This window comes from Perca flavescens, chromosome 9 (genome assembly GCF_004354835.1).
Source record: "Perca flavescens isolate YP-PL-M2 chromosome 9, PFLA_1.0, whole genome shotgun sequence".
In the NCBI taxonomy this organism is placed as follows: domain Eukaryota; kingdom Metazoa; phylum Chordata; class Actinopteri; order Perciformes; family Percidae; genus Perca; species Perca flavescens.
This window is the reverse complement of record NC_041339.1, coordinates 28,817,037-28,838,050: the sequence shown is the minus strand read 5'-3', so window position 1 is coordinate 28,838,050 and position 21,014 is coordinate 28,817,037. Positions and strand designations below refer to the sequence as shown.

Sequence of the window (21,014 nt, the reverse complement as noted above, 5' to 3'; positions counted from 1 at the left end):
TCTTCACCCATCAGTGTAGGGCTGTGCAATTAATCGCGATTTGGATTTTGGCTTCTAACAAAAACGATTATTTTCGTTTCGCACATTTCATTTTGCAAGTAAACTCTTATTTTAAACTCTTGTGTTCTGAATGAAAAGGAAAAAAGTTCAACAGGAAAAGTATTAAGGGTAGATTCACAGTTCACTGTGTTTTCACTGTTGCACTGTTTTTAAAATAACAAAAAAATGCAACATCTTTCCAAAAGTCAATGAGTAATTGTGTTAAATGATCGTCATCCCAATATTGACCAAAATCATCGTGATTATGATTTTTCAGTGTTTAAGCATCATATCAAATGGCTATAACAACTCAATGTGGCATCACATTGAGTCAGTCAGCATTATTCAGATCCATACTTGATGAAGGAATAGAAGGCATTACCTACAGTATGTTTTGACAGAAGGAACACATTATAATTAAGGTGTGTTTTCTGTATTTTAAACAGGGTAAAATCGGTGAGATGGGGGCACAAGGACCACATGGGCCTCCAGGACCAGAGGTAGCACACCAGAGGACCTACTGATCGTTGTGACTCCATGACCTTCCCTCTTTTGCCAAAAAAAAATGTCTTGAACATCTCAAAATGGGAAACAGTGAACATAACCAAACAGAACATGATGATGTCTTTTTACTTTGGTCATTAGATGACCTTTCAATGATCTTATGACCTTTCCTTCTCTGGCCACCGTTACATCAAAATTTCAACTCGTATATTATATAGTATGTGATAATCAAACAGGCCACTACCAGGTCATTGCCATGGTGTTTGCTGAACATAACCATTTACTTTACATGGCCTGAAGAGTGATCCTGATGTTTCATCTGTTGAAATGAGATCCAATCCAATCCAATCCACTTTATTTATATAGCATGATTTTAAAAAACACAAGGTTTCCAAAGTGCTGCACAAAAAGATAAAACAGAATAAATGGATAACACAATAAAAGCACAGAGGTATCCAATATAAAGATAAATGCAATAAAAATTTAAATTAAATTAAATAAGTAGAATAAATAAAAACTAAAATGCAATGTCCGCACACAATTAAAATAAGCAAGTATACACATAAGATCAACACTCTACCTGGTGTTAAAAGAGATGGCTCTAAGAACAGTAAAATTGGGGATTTAGACTTTTAGTCCTATTAAAATATTAAAGGAACACTCCGACTTATTGGGACTTTATCTTATTCACCGTAACCCCCAGAGTTAGACAAGTCGATACATACCCTTCTCATCTCCTTGTGTGCTGTAATGCTGTCTGACGGCTCCAGCGGCACCTTTTGAATTTCAATTTAACATTGGATTTTAATAAGAAATAGAAAGAAAAAGGAGAGGTCGCAGTTCGGACGATGACTATCCGGTTGAGATTGTGTGTGTGCGTCCTCGAGATCTGACCACACACAAACACACGTAAGCAGAGCTACCCACACCCATGTTTCTACTGTTGGTTAATTAAATATAACATCAAAAGAGAGAAGTTGTCTGAGTCGTGTTTTAAACAGACACACCTGGGGCGAAGTTGGGAACCAGAATCAGCTTTAAATCCAGTCCTAATCTAGTCCTCACTAACACGGGCCCAATTATAGTAACTACATGAAAACTTCACGGTTGTTGCATGAAATGTGGTTTGTGTTTAGCCTACATCATCATTTTCTATCATGTGATACAAGACCCAGCCTAGTGGTGAATCTGCAGACAGATGCTTAACAGTGTGCTCCTCAGCAGTAAGCTCCCCCTGCTGCTCATAAGGTGCCTCTGCATCCCTTTGGTTTCAGACCCTCCCACCAGCCTTTGGGCCACGCCTCCTCATTTACATTGACATGTGTCAAGTCCAAATGAAAAGCCAAATATTAAATGAAAATTAAAATCCAATGTTAAATTGAAATTCAAAAGCCAAATATTAAATGAAAATTAAAATCCAATGTTACATTGAAATTCAAAAGCCAAATATTAAATGAAAATTTAAATCCAATGTTAAATTGAAATTCAAAAGCCAAATATTAAATGAAAATTAAAATCCAATGTTAAATTGAAATTCAAAAGCCAAATGAAAATTAAAATCCAATGTTAAATTGAAATTCAAAAGCCAAATATTAAATGAAAATTAAAAGCCAATGATAAATTGAAATTCAAAAGCCAAATATTAAATTCAAAAGCCAAATGGAAAATTTAAAAAATAATAATATTTTTAATTTGATCTCGCTTTGTTTTCCCTTTGGACTTTCAATTTGAATTATGAATAAATATTTCCTCCATGGGCATAGGTTTAAATTATTCATACTTCACTTATACTGTACTGACATAATTTCAGTGTTTCGGTGATGGAGACATCAATCACGGCGTCCCACTAGCCCCAAAACCTGCGAACATAACGTAACATAATGTATTGTAATGTAACGCATTTCATCAAAACAACTTTTATCTTTTGTCCCTCGCTTTCCCTGTTCTGGCATCTCCCTCCAGCATGTCTATGTTTTGGATGTTCTGTAGAATACTTCCCCTTTTGTCACAGAGGTAATTGTTGATCAGAGATGGCAAAAGTACTCACTTCCCGTACTCAATTAGAAGTACAGAAACTTGTGTCAAAAAATACTCTGGTAAAAGTAGAAGTATTGATTTAACTTCTTTACTCAAGTAAAAATAACAAAGTACAGGCTTGGAAATTTACTTAAAGTATAAAAGTAGCCCAAGCCCAAGTAGCCCAAGTAGCCTTGCAAATGACAACCATTTTTTTTGTGCAAAACTACCTGGACCACACAAATGTCAGATAAGGATGATTGGGAATGTCTTGCTGCTTGTCTGCCAATTCTCTGGGATCTCCGTTTTCTTCATTTTCAATCATGTCGCCGTCCATACTTCTATGTGCTAACGTTACCGCCATCAAGCCGCAATGATTTGCTGCAAATGAATGCCGCCGAATCTGTCGAGTTGTCTTGTAGTGGTGCGTCAAGTGCAACGTATATTCCCATCCAGTTAGATTGAATTTGGTATTGATGACGTGAAAAATAATAACGGTTACTGCACTGAAATTATTTGAAACTAAAGTAACGAGCCAATTTTGTAAAATGTAAGGAGTAGAAAGTACCGATATTTGTGTTAAAAATGTAAGGAGTAAAAGTAAAAAGTCAGCACAAAAATAAATAGTAAAGTAAAAATATATGAAAAAATCGACTTGAATACAGTAACAAATATCTGTCCTTCGTTACTTCCCATCTCTGTTGTTGATGCTTCATCGTATGTGAAAAGCATGCAAAATGTCAAAGACACACTGCAGTCAGGAGTGCAACATGACCATAGGTCACGTAGGCCACAGCTAGCAGGCATATTTTTCTGAAATGAGTGATCGTGTCGTGGCAGGCGTGCCTGAATGTATTCAGCTTCTATCAGCTCCGTAGCAGTCCATCACTATCCTTACATCAGTTTTCAGTGAGCCTGCCTATATACTCAAGAAAGACCCCACCCCTATGTCTGTCTGATACAGATTCATGCAGGATGCCTTCAGTGATTCGCAAAGAGGAGCTGCTGTAGTACATTACAGCTGCCATTTTAAATGCAGTATAATCCTACCGCTCCTGTACAGAGATGAGTTCATTTAAAGTGTGGGATCAAGCTCCACCAGTTAGAATGGTGACTCATGGCAGGTGAAATAATCATAAAATATAATAATAATTTATTCATCCTGTTTTTTGCAAGGGATTTCCTGGGGACATTGGAGTACCAGGGCCCAACGGTCTACCTGGACCAAAGGTATATCAGCAGCTCTCATTCTGTCTCTCTTTCTCTTTCTCTCGCTCTCTCTCTCTCTCTCTCTCTCTCTCTCTCTCTCTCTCTCTCTTCTCTCTCTCTCTCTCTCTCTCCATCTCCGACCATCCAATCATTACTGTAAATTCATCCAAGTGAATTCATGCATTTGGCTGTGTTTCAGGGTTTGCAGGGTGTCAGAGGGCCGCAAGGTCCGCTGGGTCCTCAAGGAACACAGGTGAGACAATTCAATATTTAACTTATTTCCATTTCATCTGCTCGGTTCTTGACTCACTCATATGGAAAAGTGGAAAATAGAAAATATGGCTCATCAAGAAGATGAACTAACACAGTGTTTCTTATCTATCTATTTAGCATCTAGTCATATTTCAAACAGTTGCAGCTTAGATCCTAGTGATAGATCCTAGATCCTTTTTTTCTCTGACATATCTCTCGGGGCATTTTCCACTGAGTGATGTCATGATTCATCATTGGGTGCTTATAAAAATAAGGCTGAGAGTTTTCCAGTCCTGAAAAAAATAGAACAAAAGCCTTTTGACAGGTATACACACACACACACACACACACACACACACACACACACACACACACACTTTTCTATTGTGCTGAATGTTACAGCATTGACCTGGCAACCGCTCACAGAGCTGTAGTTGGCCAATGTACTCTCCTCTCACACACACTTTGCTAGTATGGGGTCACAGCAGCTCAGTCAGATAGAGTACAGAGAAAAAACAGTTTGATACCTGAAAGCATAGACGTGGAAAGTAACATTTATTCAAGCGCTGTACTTGAGTACAAGTACAGTAATCCAACAAAAGTGGATTCCATTTATCTGACAGCTGTAGACAGTGGCGTAGGTTTGGTTTCAGAAGCTGGGGGAGCCCAGTAAGAATGGCACGTTAAGAGTTACGAACTTTAATATTGAAAGTTGGAAGTCATGCAGATGCAATGGCATTTACTGTGTGTGCATTTATTCATGTTATTTGGTGTGCCAGCTGTATTTACTAGTCTGTTGGACTCTGCTGTGTATATGTGAGCATGTGTGTGTGTGTTTGTTCGCAAATATTTGTGTATTATGATCTGTACTGTGTTTCTGCAGGGTGATGAAGGACCACTCGGACCACCTGGCAGCGCTGGCCCTACTGTAAGAACTCCCAGATTCTCATATTGTATATAGACAAATACACATAGAAATACATGCACACAGGTGTAGGTGGTTTGAATTAAACAATTTGCTTAGATGTTCTATTAGGGAGCAGCTGGGATGAGATGTGATACATACATTATTAACTTAGATTATATAACTAACAATCTTTTAATCAGTATGTGTGTGTGTGTGTCTGTGTGTGTGTGTGTGTCTGTCTGTCTGTCTCTCTGCCTGTCTCTCTGCCTATCTGTCTGTCTCTCTGCCTGTCTGTCTATCGTTCCGTCTGTCTCTCTGTCTCTCTGCCTGTCTTTGTAGGGGAGACCAGGAAGGAAAGGCTACATAGGCGAACCTGGCCCCGACGGTTTAGAGGTGAGTCTAGTTTATAACATTATATCATGCCACAACATTGTAGAATACAGAAGTGTGTTAAATATACGTACATTGTAGAGTTGAAAAATGGATCTCACAGTCAACTTATTATGATTCATTTTGTTTCTGAAAGAAGGCACAATGGTTTTGGTTAAATACTGTTCATGCCAGGCTGCAACTGAAGTTCATTCTTGAAGATAAACTGTCAAAAATGCTGGCTAATATTCCTATAAAACCATGTCAGTATCCTGAAAGGAAATCATTTAATGTGTAATGTCTTAATTTTAATGGGATCATATTTATTTATTCATTTATTTTGCTTGAGAAGGAATAAGTAAGGTATTTTCCACTGTAAAGTGTGAGCTATTTCATCCCACCACATGAAAACACTTTTATTTACTTTGATTTTAGTAGTATCAAAAACATAGACCAGGCAGTTCATGTCCAATGTGCATCCTAAAGGAAGTACGTAGGTTTGTGCATAGATTAGCTTTTTCCATGTGTACATTACAGTTGACTATTTAGACAATATTGTTATTTTTGTCTCAATTGCCATTTCAAATTATTAGATGTTGAGAAATTGAGAAAAATTTAAAGAATGCCTGTGAATTTGTTGTAATACATGGAAATGGGCCTATGTTTTCTTCTTATTAGCTTCATGCCATTCACTTGCTAAAAGACCTGTGATTCCAAACAAATGAGAAACAAATCATTTTACCAGAACTGAATATCTCCATCTTTAGAAAACTCTCACTGATAGTCGTATGGCTTGTACAGTTTAAATTATTTAACTTTCAGTTTCACTTTTTACTTGAGCAAACCACAGCATCCCAGACTTGATCCTCACCCTATTTTATTGGCTGAAAATGGCTTTTATACGCACCACAAATGGCATGCTATGATTATGGTATCATGTGTTTAAAGATTTTATCATTCTATATTATTGGCTAGTGCTTCCCTCTGAGTGCCAGTGTCTCCATGTTTGTGACCGGTTTATAGCCTAGACTAACTGTGTTGTAAACATGCTTTAATTAGGAGAGAAAATAATTTCTCCCAGGGCTATCATCATATATATCAGGGGTCACCAACACGGTGCCCGCGGGCACCAGGTAGCCCCCAAGGACCACATGAGTAGCCCTCAGGCCTGTTCTAAAAATGAAAATTGAATATTGATATTATCTGTTTTCCATTGTTAAGTCATTTTGAAATTATTGGAGAAATCATTAACGATCAGTGTCTTCAATAGATGAGCATCATTAATCATTAATAATCATATATAACCAAAGGCAAACTGATTTGTTATTTCAGAAGAGTGTATCAAACTGGTACAAACCCATAAAGTAGCTCTCAGTTTCAAAAAGGTTGGTGACCCCTGATATATATTGACAAACCGCAATGAGAAGCAACACAAAGTTATTCACAGTCCCATGCAGTCTGTGTGTGTGTGTGTGTGTGTGTGTGTGTGTGTGTGTGTGTGTGTGTGTGTGTGTTCCTTTTTACACTTGTAATATTCTGTGTCTTGTGCTTGTGGCAGGGTAGGATGGTGTCAGAGGTCTCTTTAATTACAGGAAGCTAACCAGCACACTGTTTGATGTTTTCTGATTGCAGGGAGAGAAAGGGGACATGGGAAATGTTGGAAAAATTGGACCACAAGTAAGTTGCGTTCACAGTTGTAATGTACAGGACTGACATTAATTAACAGCCTTTCTGCTGTTGATTAGTAGCTTTTCATTAAATCCCTCTTCAAATGTGTCATTGTGGAGTCTGTGCTGTAGATTGTATTAGCTTGAGTTCCTGTCCTTACATTGTTTTAATAGTTTGCTTAAAGATCAATGTACATGTGACATTGAGATGATGGCGCGATGCTTCCAAAGTTAAGTGAATTAAATCCTCCAGTGTGGGAACTGCTGAGGAAGTTTAAGGAACATCTACTGATGTCTTGCTGTTTTCATGACCCACTTTTAATTTTGAGAGAGATTTGGATCCTCTCCCATCACCAAATACGTAGTGTTCTCATCACGCAATTGGCAGAACACCAGAGTAGAACAGAAGGAACACCAATCAGAGTGTCGAAGTCACCTTTTGGGTTGCACATTTGTTTATGGCTCAAAGCCTGCCAAAGTGTGTTTGATGTCTGATGTTTCCCAATAATCATACTTGATAATGAATTTTGTCAAAGTATAATAACTTAAGTAGAAAACGTTGAGCCAAAATGATGTTGGTCTTTGTCCGTCAAGTGGCTTTGCAAGTGTCCCAAAACATCTGTGTTAGGATTCTTTCTAAATTGACCAATTAACTGCAAAATCACAGTCTTTCTGTTTCATGCTCCAGTTAATGCTTTATACTCAGCACAAATACTCTAGAGAATTGTTGGGACATGTTTTCCCTTTGTTAAAGTGCACAACTGCTCTGAACATCCAAAGTATGTCCGTCCTTCCCGGAGGCCCCTTAATGTTAATATTTGCATTCTGTGCATGGTGGAAGCAACCAAGCGGGCCATGTTGGACTGTGTAGCTGCAGTGCACATATGAGAGGGATTAAGCACTTACTGAGTAGAGGGGCCTTTGAAGCCAAGGAAGAACCATGGGGCTATGCAGAGAGAAACATATGGAGGCTCTAATGAATGCCATTACATCACTTTCCACATAAATTAGATGTGTAATAAACTGAGATAGAAGGTTGTTGACTAGTGCAGGTTAACCCAGGGTTGATACAATCTGGCCACCCATCTTCACAGAGTGCCCCTGTATTACCATAATCTTTCCCAAAAACAGTTTAAAGTGAAATTTGACTGGAGGGTTTAGTTTTCGTTCAGTTCAGTTTAGTGTATTTTAGTCAATTTAGATTGGTTGCTGAATGTTCAATTTTTACACCACCATCAAGTCCATGGCTAATAAAACATGTTTCAGTCCTCAGTTACCAAAGGCAACCACGAATGTGCTTTGAAATGTAGTTCACATGTCAACCTCTGTGCTTTGATTTTCATGTCAGTGACTCAGTGTGTACTTACATGTGTGCTCGAGAAAGAGGCACGTGTGTGGGAGAGCCATAATACTCTCAACAATAAGTGACATGGGCTGTATTTCTTCCCTAACTGTAAGGTTAATGGTTATACCAGTGCTTTTTGATCCCATGCTGTATCTGAGAAACCAGATCGCCTTCAAATCATTACTGTAAAAGCTCCCATGTCAAGGCCTTGTCACATGGAAACCCCTTTAAACCATTTCCTTCTGTTAAATGATACAGGGTACCACATGGTCCCACTGTGTGTCCCAATTAAGGGATTTGAGGTCAATTTAGAGCTCCTGTTCCCATGCCTGCAGGCTGCATCCCCTCACAGACACTCTGCAACTAATCCGTCGCTCAACTGCTTTACTTGCATCCAACTAGATAAAAAACCTTTTAGGTGATGATACATGAGAAACACTTTGAGGCTGTCAGCCTTTCTAGCTGAGTTAGGGAGTAGCAAATGGAACAAAATCTCATTGTGTTTATCTTGGTGGCCTGTTTCTCGTTTATCGATCTGTTATGCTGTCTGTCTGTTGCTCTCTCTGACTCTTGCTTTCCCTCTCGTTCACAGGAAACATAGAGGGATGCCTCTATGCAAGAACATGTACTATATGATTATGTGACAGAAGTAAGAATAGCAGTAGAATCTCGTAACCGTTTAACAATGTGAATATATCATCCTGCAAGGAGGCAGCGCAGCGATGGAAATGGGCCCCTTACAACCAGAGAGAGCCGCAGTTTGACCGCGTTGGCTTTTGTGGTTGGCCAGAAGTGAGACCATGGTCTGCAATTGGGCAGTAAAATGAATTATTGCAGTAACAACTAACCAGCCACCCATAAGTTTTACTTTTGGTCTGGAGCTCTAGGTTGTCCAGTGGATAGGCTGGACCAAACCACAGCCCCTGTCCCGGATGATCTGGAAGTGGTTAAGCTCCTCCAAAAACTCTTGTTTGTACATAAGCTGGTATTTTAATTAGTATTTAAGTAATGTGTGTCTTTTTGGGGCCATCTTTATTGAGTTACTTTATGCTGTGATACTACCATGCCCATAGTAGTCTATGGGCCCTATCTTGCACTCAGCACAATTGACTTTGTACAACGACGCATGTATCATTCCTATTTTGCACCCGACGCACAGCGGACTTTTCCCTCCACAGACGCATGTCGGTAAATTATGGAATGAATTTGCGCTCCCGGGGGCAGTTCAGCGAAAAGAGGAGGCGTGTTCAGGCGCAAACGTTCCCTGATGCTATTTTGCAGTTTCAGAAAACAATTCCGTCACAGACCAGGAAAAACTTGGTCTAAAGTCATTGGCGCGTTATTCAGATGCTATTTTAGGGGCGCATGCTTGGCCATACATCTTGCTTCCCTCATCTACACGGACGCAGCAGTTCCCATTTTGCAAACCATACATAATTACAAGGAAAAATATTACTGAAAATGCGCTTCAGGTGTTTGGATAGGTCAGGAGGCATTTTACAGTACAGTCCTCAAAAAGTTGCAGCATTTTTTGTGGCTTGTTGTGTTTTACACATTTCCATGAATCATGGATGTGTTGATGACATAAATGAGGAAATATTAGAGGACTTAAGGAGATGTGATGTTGAACTACGGTGGGATTGGACACTTGAGGGTCCGGGAGTGGCAATGCGCGATGTGCTCCTGATGGAGTGGGTAGACGGAGATGGAGTGGGGGGAGGAGGAGGGGGCACAACAGACTTTGCCCGTAGTAATTCCCAATCATTGATATTGTGCACAGAAACTACAGTATGTTATAGTTGCTTCATGCCAGACAACATAGTTTAGTTCCATGATTCTGTGACCTCTTTCATTCCAGGTCCAGTCCTTGTCATAGCAAGTTGGGAAATGACCCTTAAATATATGATAATCAGGTCCATACACTGACGTACTTTCTTCTGATGTGTTTGTTTCAACTCTCCTCTCCTCTCCTCTCCTCTCCTCTCCTCTCCTCTCCTCTCCTCTCCTCTCCTCTCCTCTCCTCTCCTCTCCTCTCCTCTCCTCTCCTTTCCTCTCCTCTCCTCTCCTCTCCTCTCCAGGGTCCACTAGGCCTGATTGGGATAGCTGGTGGGATCGGAGTTCCTGGTGAAAAGGTAAGTAGTGTGTTTCTCTATCATTAAGCTGTCAGTCAGCATCAGCTGGTTGCTTGTCAGTGCCAGAGCCAAGTAATTTAGGCTGTGTTAAGCAGCCATGGATTGAGGTCCCAAAGGGCCCCCAGAACACATGCTTAGATAAATACTCAACACTCTCACATCGACCTCAATAACCATATAGTCAAAGCCATGTCACCATCAATTTCCACACACCAATTTCACTTTAGTAGTTGACAAACCTTTATAGACATATTGGCCTGTCAGAACCCTAAAACTTGATTTGTTCCTGATTGGTGTCATTAGACATGTGCTGACATAAATTATATATATATACTGCATATGCAGTTATAAAACATATGAAAAGGGATAGCACCACAGTTGTAAGTCATGTAAAAATACTCATGATTAAATCTGGAGAGGCCCTAAAGCTTTCTCCATGTTCTTCAGGCTCCCATTGCCAGCTTAAAATCTAATATTTAAGCGGCTCTGCAGCCTTCCTACTCAAGTGAAATGAGTTTACCAGCAGTCTGGGTGTTGATTATTGACAGTGCTCAAAAACACACCCCTTATTTCCATTGTTCCCTCTATCTTTACCTTTTCCCTTTTCCTTCCTATCCAGAAGCCCCCTGTGTGTCAGAACATGTTCTTGTGATGGGAAACCGTCTGCTTGTCAGACTCTTGCATGTCCTCCGCCTACTCTTACGCAAAATCCTCCTCCTGGTTCAATCTGTCAGCACCAGCCATACCCTGACAGCCCGCAAATTCCTTTCACATTATATGTGTATATATATATATATATATATATATATATAGAGTGGAGACCTAGGCAGTTTTACTGCTCACCAGGACTTACCTTTGCTTTGAACACACTGTCCCACAAACTGGGTTTCAAAGTAATTGCTCACTTTTACACTCCATTCAACCAGCTGTCAATCTAACCTTCTGCATTTGAGAAGCTCTTCTCCAGTTTCACTGCTCTTCATTAGGAAACGTGTATGTGAAGCTGTGTTGCGGTTTTCTGTGTTGAGCTTTCAGGTCATAGTTTAATGATCAGCTCTCTTTCTGTCTTACTGTGTTTTTCCCCAGGGCGACCGAGGACCAGCGGGTCCAACTGGTCCAGTTGGGGAAAAGGGGCCGAGGGTAAGTACAGTCACTCAGGATATACTGCATAGCACTGCGTCTTGTCTGAGAGTTGATAAACCCCAAAGACAACCAGACAACCAGGGATTAAATACATTGTTCAGTAAACTAATGTCTAAGGATGAATATACAACTGAACCACTGAGCAATTTTTGGCTGTAAGATTTGGCAGACGTTTCTTAGCTACAAGGTTTATTTCATGGAAATGAAAGCAGACTCACTTGGCCGAAAAAGGTTCCAGACTTCTCAATGTTGTAAGTTTTGTTGATACAAATCTTTGCAAAATTCTGCCGTGTCAAATCGGTTTTCCCACAGTGAATGCTGAGGATAGGGATGAAAAGCAAAATCCAGCTTTTATTTCAGTGACTCTTTTGGAACACTCAGTCTGGTCTGGTTGATCAAATCCAGTGATTAGGCTGTGCAAACACTGTATTTGGAACTGTTGAAATACCTTATGGTGTTCTCGGTCTGTGATGTCTCTATAGCCCTATTCGCACGGGATAAGTATTATCTAGGGACCTCGTGTGAATTATAAATTATCCACCTACGTCTTATTTTCATTTGGCGCATTCGAACGGGATAAGCGAAGCCTGTGATTGTACTTGAATTTACTGACATTAAACAACAGTAGAAACATGGGTGTGGGTAGCTCTGCTACGTGTGTTTGTGTGTGGTCAGATCTCGAAGGACACACACGCAGACAATCTCAACCGGGTAGTCAGTCATCGTCCGAACTGCGACCTCTCGTTTTTCTTTCTCTTACTTTTTTCTCCGGTTGGTGTCAAGCAGGGTCCGGTTAGATGGATAAAACAAAACATTTCACCAGGTTAAAATCTATTAGCTCAAGCTTACGCTTGATTTATTTGTAACATTAAACTCTAATTATGAAGTGAGCCCCCTCGCTTGATTGTGCATTATTTTTGATAAGCTATTGCTTGGAGATGTCTTGTCGTTATCTCTAGATGTATGATACAAACATAAAAAATATACTTAGCCCTACCGCATGCTGCTATACATGTCCATCGCCATCTAATTAATCATTTTTGTCTTCGCACTTGTGGTGGTTTTCATCTTTCTCTTTCTGCAAATTGTATATCATGTATAGCGACATGACCCAGCACCCTCCATTCTTCGTGAAAGATGGATAAAAAGGCGCAAAAGAAGGAAATAGGTACCTTGAAAAAACAAAAAAGCCCCGCCAAATCCTGGACAAATCAGAGATGCCGATTCGCACGGAACTAATCTTATCACAGGACCTCAGTTTTCGGCGAAATATGGTACGTCATTTGCAGGGGAATTATTACTTTACAAATTACAGACATGACCGATTCGCACGGGATTAAGATCACAGACAACCTCCGCAATTAGTACAAATGACTGGAGGTCACCAGGTAATACTTATCCCATGTGAATAGGGCTTTTGCAGTCATAAAATTCTTAGTTAATCGTCTGTTGCTAGGATGAGACCTGTGATTTGGGGTATCAGTCTGAATATGAACCTGGTCAGCATCACTCACTCCCAGTTTGTACCTCATAGTGACAGTAATGAGCTCCAGTGGCATACCGTTTTCACCCAGTCCACGGTCTGAGGCCTATACAGATGTGCAGCAAGAACGCACTGGGGGCCAGATGCCTGAATGTTAATAATTATTGATGACGTCATCATCCATCATGATGTTTCACTGTGGACATCGCCCTATGCCAATTCGGTAGACATCGCCCAACCCTATGCTGTCCATTGCAGCAGTATTCCCACTGCCTCCTGTACTGATACATGAGCGAGGCTGGCCTCCCTCACTGTCCTGGGGCCTTGGATTAACTCCATGTCTGGGCCTTTGGGCCCCAGTCGTGACCTAGCTGGCAGACTGGCTAGCAGGCTGTCTGATTGGCTGGCTGGAAGAGAGGATGACTAATTTGGTGGCTGGCCGGCTGAATAGTTAGATGATTAAATCACTGCTAATGTGTGTGCATGTTTGACTGAAAGAGAGAGAGAACAATGTGACTTATGTAAGGAGTTATGGTGATTTGTGTAAACCAGTTTGTGCCATGACGATACCACATTAGCAAAGAGTGGCAGTTTGACTTTGAGCTGTATCACCACAGATTACCATGATCATCTCATGAAGTTCTGTTTCTATTTGAATGGCGGTTTACACAGATAAGCTTTACCTGGTAAATCTCAGCCACTTTAGTCTTTACTGTTTTTTCTTCAATAGCATGGCTAGATTATTACAGAAAGAGAATGGGTGTGATGAGAAGCACAGCACCCAGCAGTCTCTTTTTCTTTAGGTGGTCTGGAGCCCATTATAAGACAACATAATATGAAACACAGTCCTACAGAACAGTTCCAATCCTTTCCAGTTACAGATGTAACCGCGTTTTACTGCACAGTTTTGTACTGCTGCTATGCTTTTGCTCTACACTATTCATCATTAAAATCCTGAAACGCTAATGCAGCATTGTTTGAATAATGTGTATAATAATGGTAACCACCATTACTACCCATGTAGCAGATGCCATTAAACAGTGACATCATTTCTTGTCTCCCTTTCCATAATGTTTGTTGTTTCTGTTTTGGTGTAAGGGCTATCCAGGGTTGCCAGGAAGTCCAGGGGACATCGGCCTGCAAGGTGCACCTGTAAGTATCTTACCCTCGTCATGTAATACCAAATACGATACAATACGATACAAAAAACACACGAGTAATGGAACAAAGCATATATGTATAACATGGCATGAACATACACACAGACAAGGTCTTGGAGACTTATAACCCTGAATAAATATTGCACTGGATTTAGCTGGTGAAATAGTGATAGTTTGCACTGGTATATATATATATATATATATATATATATATATATATATATATATATATATATATATATATATATATAGTGTATGTATTACGCATATTGGTCTTTCATTAACTTCCTTTGCCAATGTTTATGTTTTCTTTTCTTTTGCTCCCTCTGCATTTTGGATTTAGTCATACACACATTAGTACTTAATGAACTGAGACGCTTGGATGCATTGACTCTCATCTTCTCAGTGTCTTGGCTGGATATTATAAATGCCTAAATAACAAGCTTAACTTGGACCATTAAACTGATTTGGAGGAACGTTCTCTTGGTTTTTGTAAACACATAAAATTTAAGGGGGGTTATTTGATATATCAGTTTTCCTGTTTCCCACAATTTAGTCTAGACCTGTGTTAACAATATGTCAGATTGTTCAGTAGTTCTGCTAAAGCCTGCATAGTGCATTAGGACTTGTGTTTATGTGGGCTATAAGACGCATTAAGAGAGGTTTGGCCCTATTAAGTTTGTGTAAATATTCTCACTGTGTTCCATAGTGTGTCTAACTGCACCTTGCCAAAGAAACCAATCTTTATTTTGTCTCTGCCATCCATCTTTTGTCTGTCTTTTTTTACAGGGTGCACAGGGGCAGAGGGGTAGTGCAGGCATCGCTGGGACAAAGGGCAGGAGGGTAAGAGCTGTATTTACCTTTGGGGCATTAGATGCACTAGTCCTTTGTATGTTATGTGAGCTGACTTTAACTCAACAACTCATGAAAACATCAGACCCTTGGTTGTCTATTTCATATTACGGTTCCACCCCCACAAACCAAAGGTTAAAGCAATTAGAAGACATGTGTTTGTCCTCCTCGAAGCTTCTTTATAGGTGCATTAACAGTGGTTCCATAAGCCCCATGAATATCCTGTTGAAAGACATTATGGTAATGTCATATGGGAATGGTGTGGTAATACTGGTGAGACATCGTGTGGCTGAGAGGAGAATGACACCTTCAAGTGAGATGGCAAAGATAGTTTTATGATTTCAATTGTGGTCAGGCTTTTTTACCGCTTTCCAGAATTTCAATATAAATCTAGCAGCAGCAGCAACTGAGGTGGATTGTGATCTATCAGATCAGAATAAACAAAGGAGGTTTCATCTTGGCAAGTTCGTCTTAAATTAAATACAACTCAACTATATCGCAGTTTGTGTATGTTGCCTTTTGAAGCAAAATTTAAAAGTCTTTATTCAAGAGCAGCTTCAATGATGCCATATAACTAAAATGGGTCTTGGGCCAACTTGGTTTGTCTGTAAATAACATCCCTATGTTTACGTAACTAAATACACTGTTGAGCGGTTTGGACCTCTATGGTATATAATGAATAGATCTTTTTATGTAAAATCTAAAAACAGTTGAACATCAGCCACACATTATAGGCTAATCATTTTCATAGTTTTTTTGCCTTACTTTCTGGGATGAACATACTCAATCCAAATTATTATTTGCCATTGACAGTTATTGAATAATACAATATAATGTTATTCTCTGTAACAGTGTTGTATTAGTATTAGTTCCTCAACAATCAATGGCCAAACACATGTCAAGAAGTGATGTACATACAGGTATAAATATTCATTTTCAGTGCATTACTATTGATATGAAATGTTGATGTTAATGATGCTAAACTAGAACTTAGTTATCTTGTTAAAGAATATTTTGCACTGACTGTGAACGTGGCTGTTATGTTTATTGTTACCAACTTTTTCTAGTGAGGATTTTGTTGACTGCATGTTAGCCAGGTATTATCCATGCTAGTCAAATGTTTTGTACTGTTTTGGAAGGTGTCAGTACTATGTGATAGTGCCTAACGCAAAAAATGAAATGCCTACCACAGATTTATTTTACATAAAAGAACAAGTCATATCTTGGAGCTGAATAATCTGGTGTGCACCTGCCCTACTTGGCACACAAATGCACTAGATCTAAAGCTTTTTGTCGTTGTTGGAAAACTCACAGTCACTTCCTCCTCTGAATTATGAGTTGCTTCCCTCATATCTAATATATCTATCTCTGATTCATCTTCCATTCACCATAAAATGCACCTCACTGGCTCCTAGGGCTGTCCTCGACTAAAGAACTTCTTAGTCGACTAACACTTATAGGATTTTGTCGACTAATCGATGAGTTGATTTAATTGACAGAGCTGTGCGCTTTGAGAGGTGGTTAAGACTAGAAAAGCACAATATAAATGTAGTTAATTAACCATGTGTAAAACTGAGTTTCTCCACAATTAATCCTGCAAAAGCACCACTTTAAATCTTGTGTTTACCATAAATGTGCTCAGAAGTTTCTTGGAAATAAGTAATTAAGCATGAATAAGCATAAAAAATTACTAATTGACTAAAGAAATCTTAGTCGACTAAGACCAAAACGACCGATTAGTCGACTAATCGACTAAGAGGTGGCAGCCCTACTGGCTCCACAAATGTTCTTGTAGCCAAACTGTAATAAAGTGTTATATGTGTTATTACTAGAGATGGTCAGATACCATTTTTTGCTTCCCGATACCGATTCCGTTACCTGAACTTATCTGCGTAAGAGTATCTGCAGATACCGAGTACTGATCCGATACCACTGTGTCATATATTTTGTTATGTTTTAACAGCTGTATACTACTATCCCTGTATGGGGGTGATATGATTTCTATCTTTGTTGTGCGGTTTGGCTCAGGTTAAACTTATTGTGAAGCATGAACAAACACAAACAATGAACGCTACAGAACTTTATTTTATTATCCAGTTTATTATCCAGTCAGTCATAACGGAAAAAGAACATTACTAAACTACTTTAAAGTCTATTTTCTTCAGGGCTTAATTAGGTGGTATTGGTATCGGATCTGTGCATAAACTCCAGTACTTTCAGATACCGATACCAGCATTTGAACATATCTAGTTATTAATTGTCAATAAGCAGTTGTTTAATTGGGTACCTTTTTGCAGAATCAGTGAAAGACTAACGAGGGTGGACCACAGGTTACAGTAACATTGGTCACTTGGCAGAAATGATTGCCAGAATGACTTTTAAACCAAGATTGGAGAGAGAGGTGATCTATAGGAAGGAACAATGAGAGGGAAAGATAAAGCCTTGTTTGCCGTGTCTGCCTGGAAGCTTGATGTCTGACGGAAGCCAGAGGTTCAGACAAAATAGGAACTGATAGAGAGAGAGCCATCAAAGGTAGAGATGTAAAAGACAAGATTGAAACAACAGATTGGCTGAAAGTGGAAAAAGTCCTAAAAGAGCGGACAGGAGAGAAACAAGTTTGTATTTACAGATTTGTATCTGTCACCCTACCTGTGTGGTGGTGCTACAATGCTGGGAAATCCCTGGAATGTTTGGGGGTTGAAAAACCCCTGAGTAGATAATAATACAGACTAATTACTTTGTTGTTGGTGTTATTTCAGCATTAACTGTATATGTCAACGTGTGTATGATGCTTTGATGGTAAATGTATTACAGTACGGAGCATTCTTTGTTGAGTGATGTTCAAAGGTGTGTCTCGTGTTCCTGTTGCACAGGGGCCCCAAGGTCCAGATGGCCCACTGGGAGAACCAGGCCCTGAGGGCACCAAGGTAAGCATGCACACCACCCTGTGGGAAAAATCACCATGTGCATGTGAAGATGGAATAAATATATTACTTTTGTTTGAAATATGTCCATCCTCCTATATATTAGGTACAGGATTAGAGCTGGAATTATGTGCTCAACTTGGGACACTGCTGTTGTGAAATTATTTGTCAGAGCTTTTGAATGGTTTATTTCATTAGTCACTCTCTTTGATTGTTTGTTTGTTTCTAATACCTTTCCAAAATGTGTCAAACCTTTTCTCTTCAGGGTGAAAGGGGTGACATTGGACCAAAAGGAGGGCCAGGATTCATAGTAAGTAAATTAATATGCCTTTACAATTGTCTTTCATCTTGTACTAGCTTATGTAGAGAAAAGGACATAAAAAAGATAATAACATGCTACAAAGTTTATACTCAAAGCATTAAAAATACTGGTAAAGTACCTGCTATGAGTATGATGGTTTAAATGTTTTATGTGTCACACATTTCTGGATGAAGGCTTCAGACTCTTTAAGAAATGAAAAGGCAAATTTATATTTGCCCTCATTTATCCGAAGCCAAGAATAATCATAGTCTTAAAAAAAGGCACCTTCCTGAAGCATCTAGGTTAACACATGCATCCCTTTTGAAGATGCCCATTCACCTCATGGAAAAGACATTACCACATATAACCGTGGGGTCTCTGTAAAAGCTTGGTAAGCCTTTCAGTTTTTATTTGCCTTTGTCTCTTTGCTCCTGTATCAGGTTATACAAAAAAAGAAGTTATTATTTATTTGCTGCCAACTTGTAGAGAGGAAACCTGAGCTATATGTAGAAGAGTAGCAGGATAAACATAAACTTTATATTTAACTGATAGCTAGCTGAGTTAAAATACAATCCAGCTTCAGATTTACCTGTGACGCTTGGTTTTTAATAAAGACATTTAAAGTGCAATCTCCAATTTTTCAAAAGTGTACAAGTATATCAGCACAGCCATTCTAGGTGTGGACATGCACATGTTTGCTTGTATGTTTACGTATATGTGATGCCTCCTCAGGTGCTGTTTATTTAGGTTGAGTGTAGTTGATAGAAAAGGATATTTGTAATTGACGTCCATTTGTTACAATGGCATACACATTTATGAGCTACAGTAGGTTCGACTGACATCAAAATTTGTAAAACTGTTATGGATCCGCACGTTTAGCAGAGCAATTAACTGCAAATGTGTTTCCATAGAACAAGTTAATGTTGTCTGTTGTGCTTGGGCATTGGGTGGCTGTGGCTCAGGTGGTAGAGCGGTTGCCTACCAATTGGAAGGTTGGTGGTTTGATCCCTGGCCCTGCAGTCCCATGTTGAAGTGTCCTTGGGCAAGACACTGAACACCGAATTGCTCCCGATGCTGCGCCATCGGAGTATATATATATATATGTGTGTGAATGTTTATCTGATGAGCAGGTGGCACCTTGTACGGCAGCCTCGACCACAGGGTATGAATGTGGTGCTTTGAGTATTTGTTAAGACTAGAAAAGCGCTCTATAAATACAGTCTGTTTACATTCAAATGCTTCTGGCCAGATTAACAACACTCTCATTTCGGTCTCGAGTTGCAGAAGTTCTCAAATACATGAATTGTAAACAACAAGGAAGCCAATACATTCATCAGGATAATGATATTGCTGCTCCCTCTTGAGGACCAGCAGTGAAATGTGTAGAGACACATAAAACCGGATCATTGAAAAACCCAGCACACACTAAATCACCAACCATCCGACATGGAAGATAAAAATGTTGCCAATATTTCTCTCAAAATAAATTGAAACCATTTGGGTTGATTGCAACTGCATGTCATATAATGATTTCTCTTTTTGAAGGGCAAGGCTGGCAGTCCAGGAGAGAGAGGCCCTCCTGGGAAGAGTGTAAGTAATGTGTAACTGAATGCTGACTGCTGGATGTCTCTTTCAGAGCTTTAATTATCCTCTTCACTTTAGCAAGTAGCATTATTATGCCAACAGCAGACAACACAGACTTGTTAAACATTTCCACATCCTCTTTTCACCTGCAATATATGTATATAATTACTACTTAAAGAGTGTGCACCCATAAAGTCGCCCAAGAGGAAGTAAAAATAAGAGACTGAGCGGTGTTTTCAGGCTCATAATCAAAACACATTCCCCCTAATTAAACTGTGTGAGAGGTGCATTTGTACTAACATGAATTTATAATGACTCACAGCTTTGATTAACACAGCATACACACTTGGCTGAATTGCCTGCTTCTGTTTTTAAGAAATTATAAGTAATAATTCACAAGCTTTTTGTGTGGAGCAGTAAATTGTACATCTCATTGTACAATCAGGGCTCTCTGGTGGACACACTATATAATGGCAAAAGTATTTCTAAATTACCACAAACCTATCTTTGGCATCAATGCACTGCAAGCAAAGTTACAGTATCTTATCCACTGACATGTGGGCTGATACCAATAATATCTACAGTAGCTAATAATGGTCGATGATATCAGCCAGCTGACTAATTGGTCAGGCTCCACTTTAAGACTTTAACAATCCCTGAGGAGAAGTTTTGTCTTTTCTGCAGCTAAGAATGCGATGTAGGACACACATTGACTATTGTGTCTTGTTTTAGTTCCACACAATAGACAGACTTTTGGCAGCTTTGTAAGACCATTTTGGTTGAGTCTTGTTTTTTTTTCTTTACCATAAAAAAGATAAATGGTAGTTTTTATGCTTTTGAACTGTGGACGGATGAAACAACTGATGTTCCACAGATGGTAGAAACATGCAAACAAAAACCGATCAAAAACAGATTCAAAAGCAGATCCATATGGGCTGTCTAACAGTCAAATCATAATCATTATATCCACAGTATGATTCTTATAGTTTCATACATTTATGGCAGGACTTACAAAGGATGATCCCCAGTCAGAGAAAAGCCCTGTCACCCGCATGCTTAATCGGTGTTTGGCTTGTGTTTCTGTATTTTCCATTGACAAACGAGCTGCTTTCTACTTTCTCTAATCA

The 21,014-nt window shown here is 39.4% G+C and overlaps 1 protein-coding gene across 1 annotated transcript in view; it reads left to right on the top strand.

The window, feature by feature from the left end:
• The window catches only part of col24a1 (collagen type XXIV alpha 1 chain), a 117,310-nt gene that overhangs the window by 68,135 nt on the left and 28,161 nt on the right, over positions 1-21,014 (top strand). The window contains exons 20-32 of the mRNA XM_028587951.1: positions 486-539; positions 3,736-3,789; positions 3,968-4,021; positions 4,904-4,948; positions 5,267-5,320; positions 6,929-6,973; positions 10,387-10,440; positions 11,527-11,580; positions 14,165-14,218; positions 15,016-15,069; positions 17,952-18,005; positions 18,268-18,312; positions 19,849-19,893. Of these exons, the coding sequence (XP_028443752.1) occupies positions 486-539; positions 3,736-3,789; positions 3,968-4,021; positions 4,904-4,948; positions 5,267-5,320; positions 6,929-6,973; positions 10,387-10,440; positions 11,527-11,580; positions 14,165-14,218; positions 15,016-15,069; positions 17,952-18,005; positions 18,268-18,312; positions 19,849-19,893 (666 nt within the window). The remainder of the gene's footprint in view (positions 1-485; positions 540-3,735; positions 3,790-3,967; positions 4,022-4,903; positions 4,949-5,266; positions 5,321-6,928; positions 6,974-10,386; positions 10,441-11,526; positions 11,581-14,164; positions 14,219-15,015; positions 15,070-17,951; positions 18,006-18,267; positions 18,313-19,848; positions 19,894-21,014) is intronic.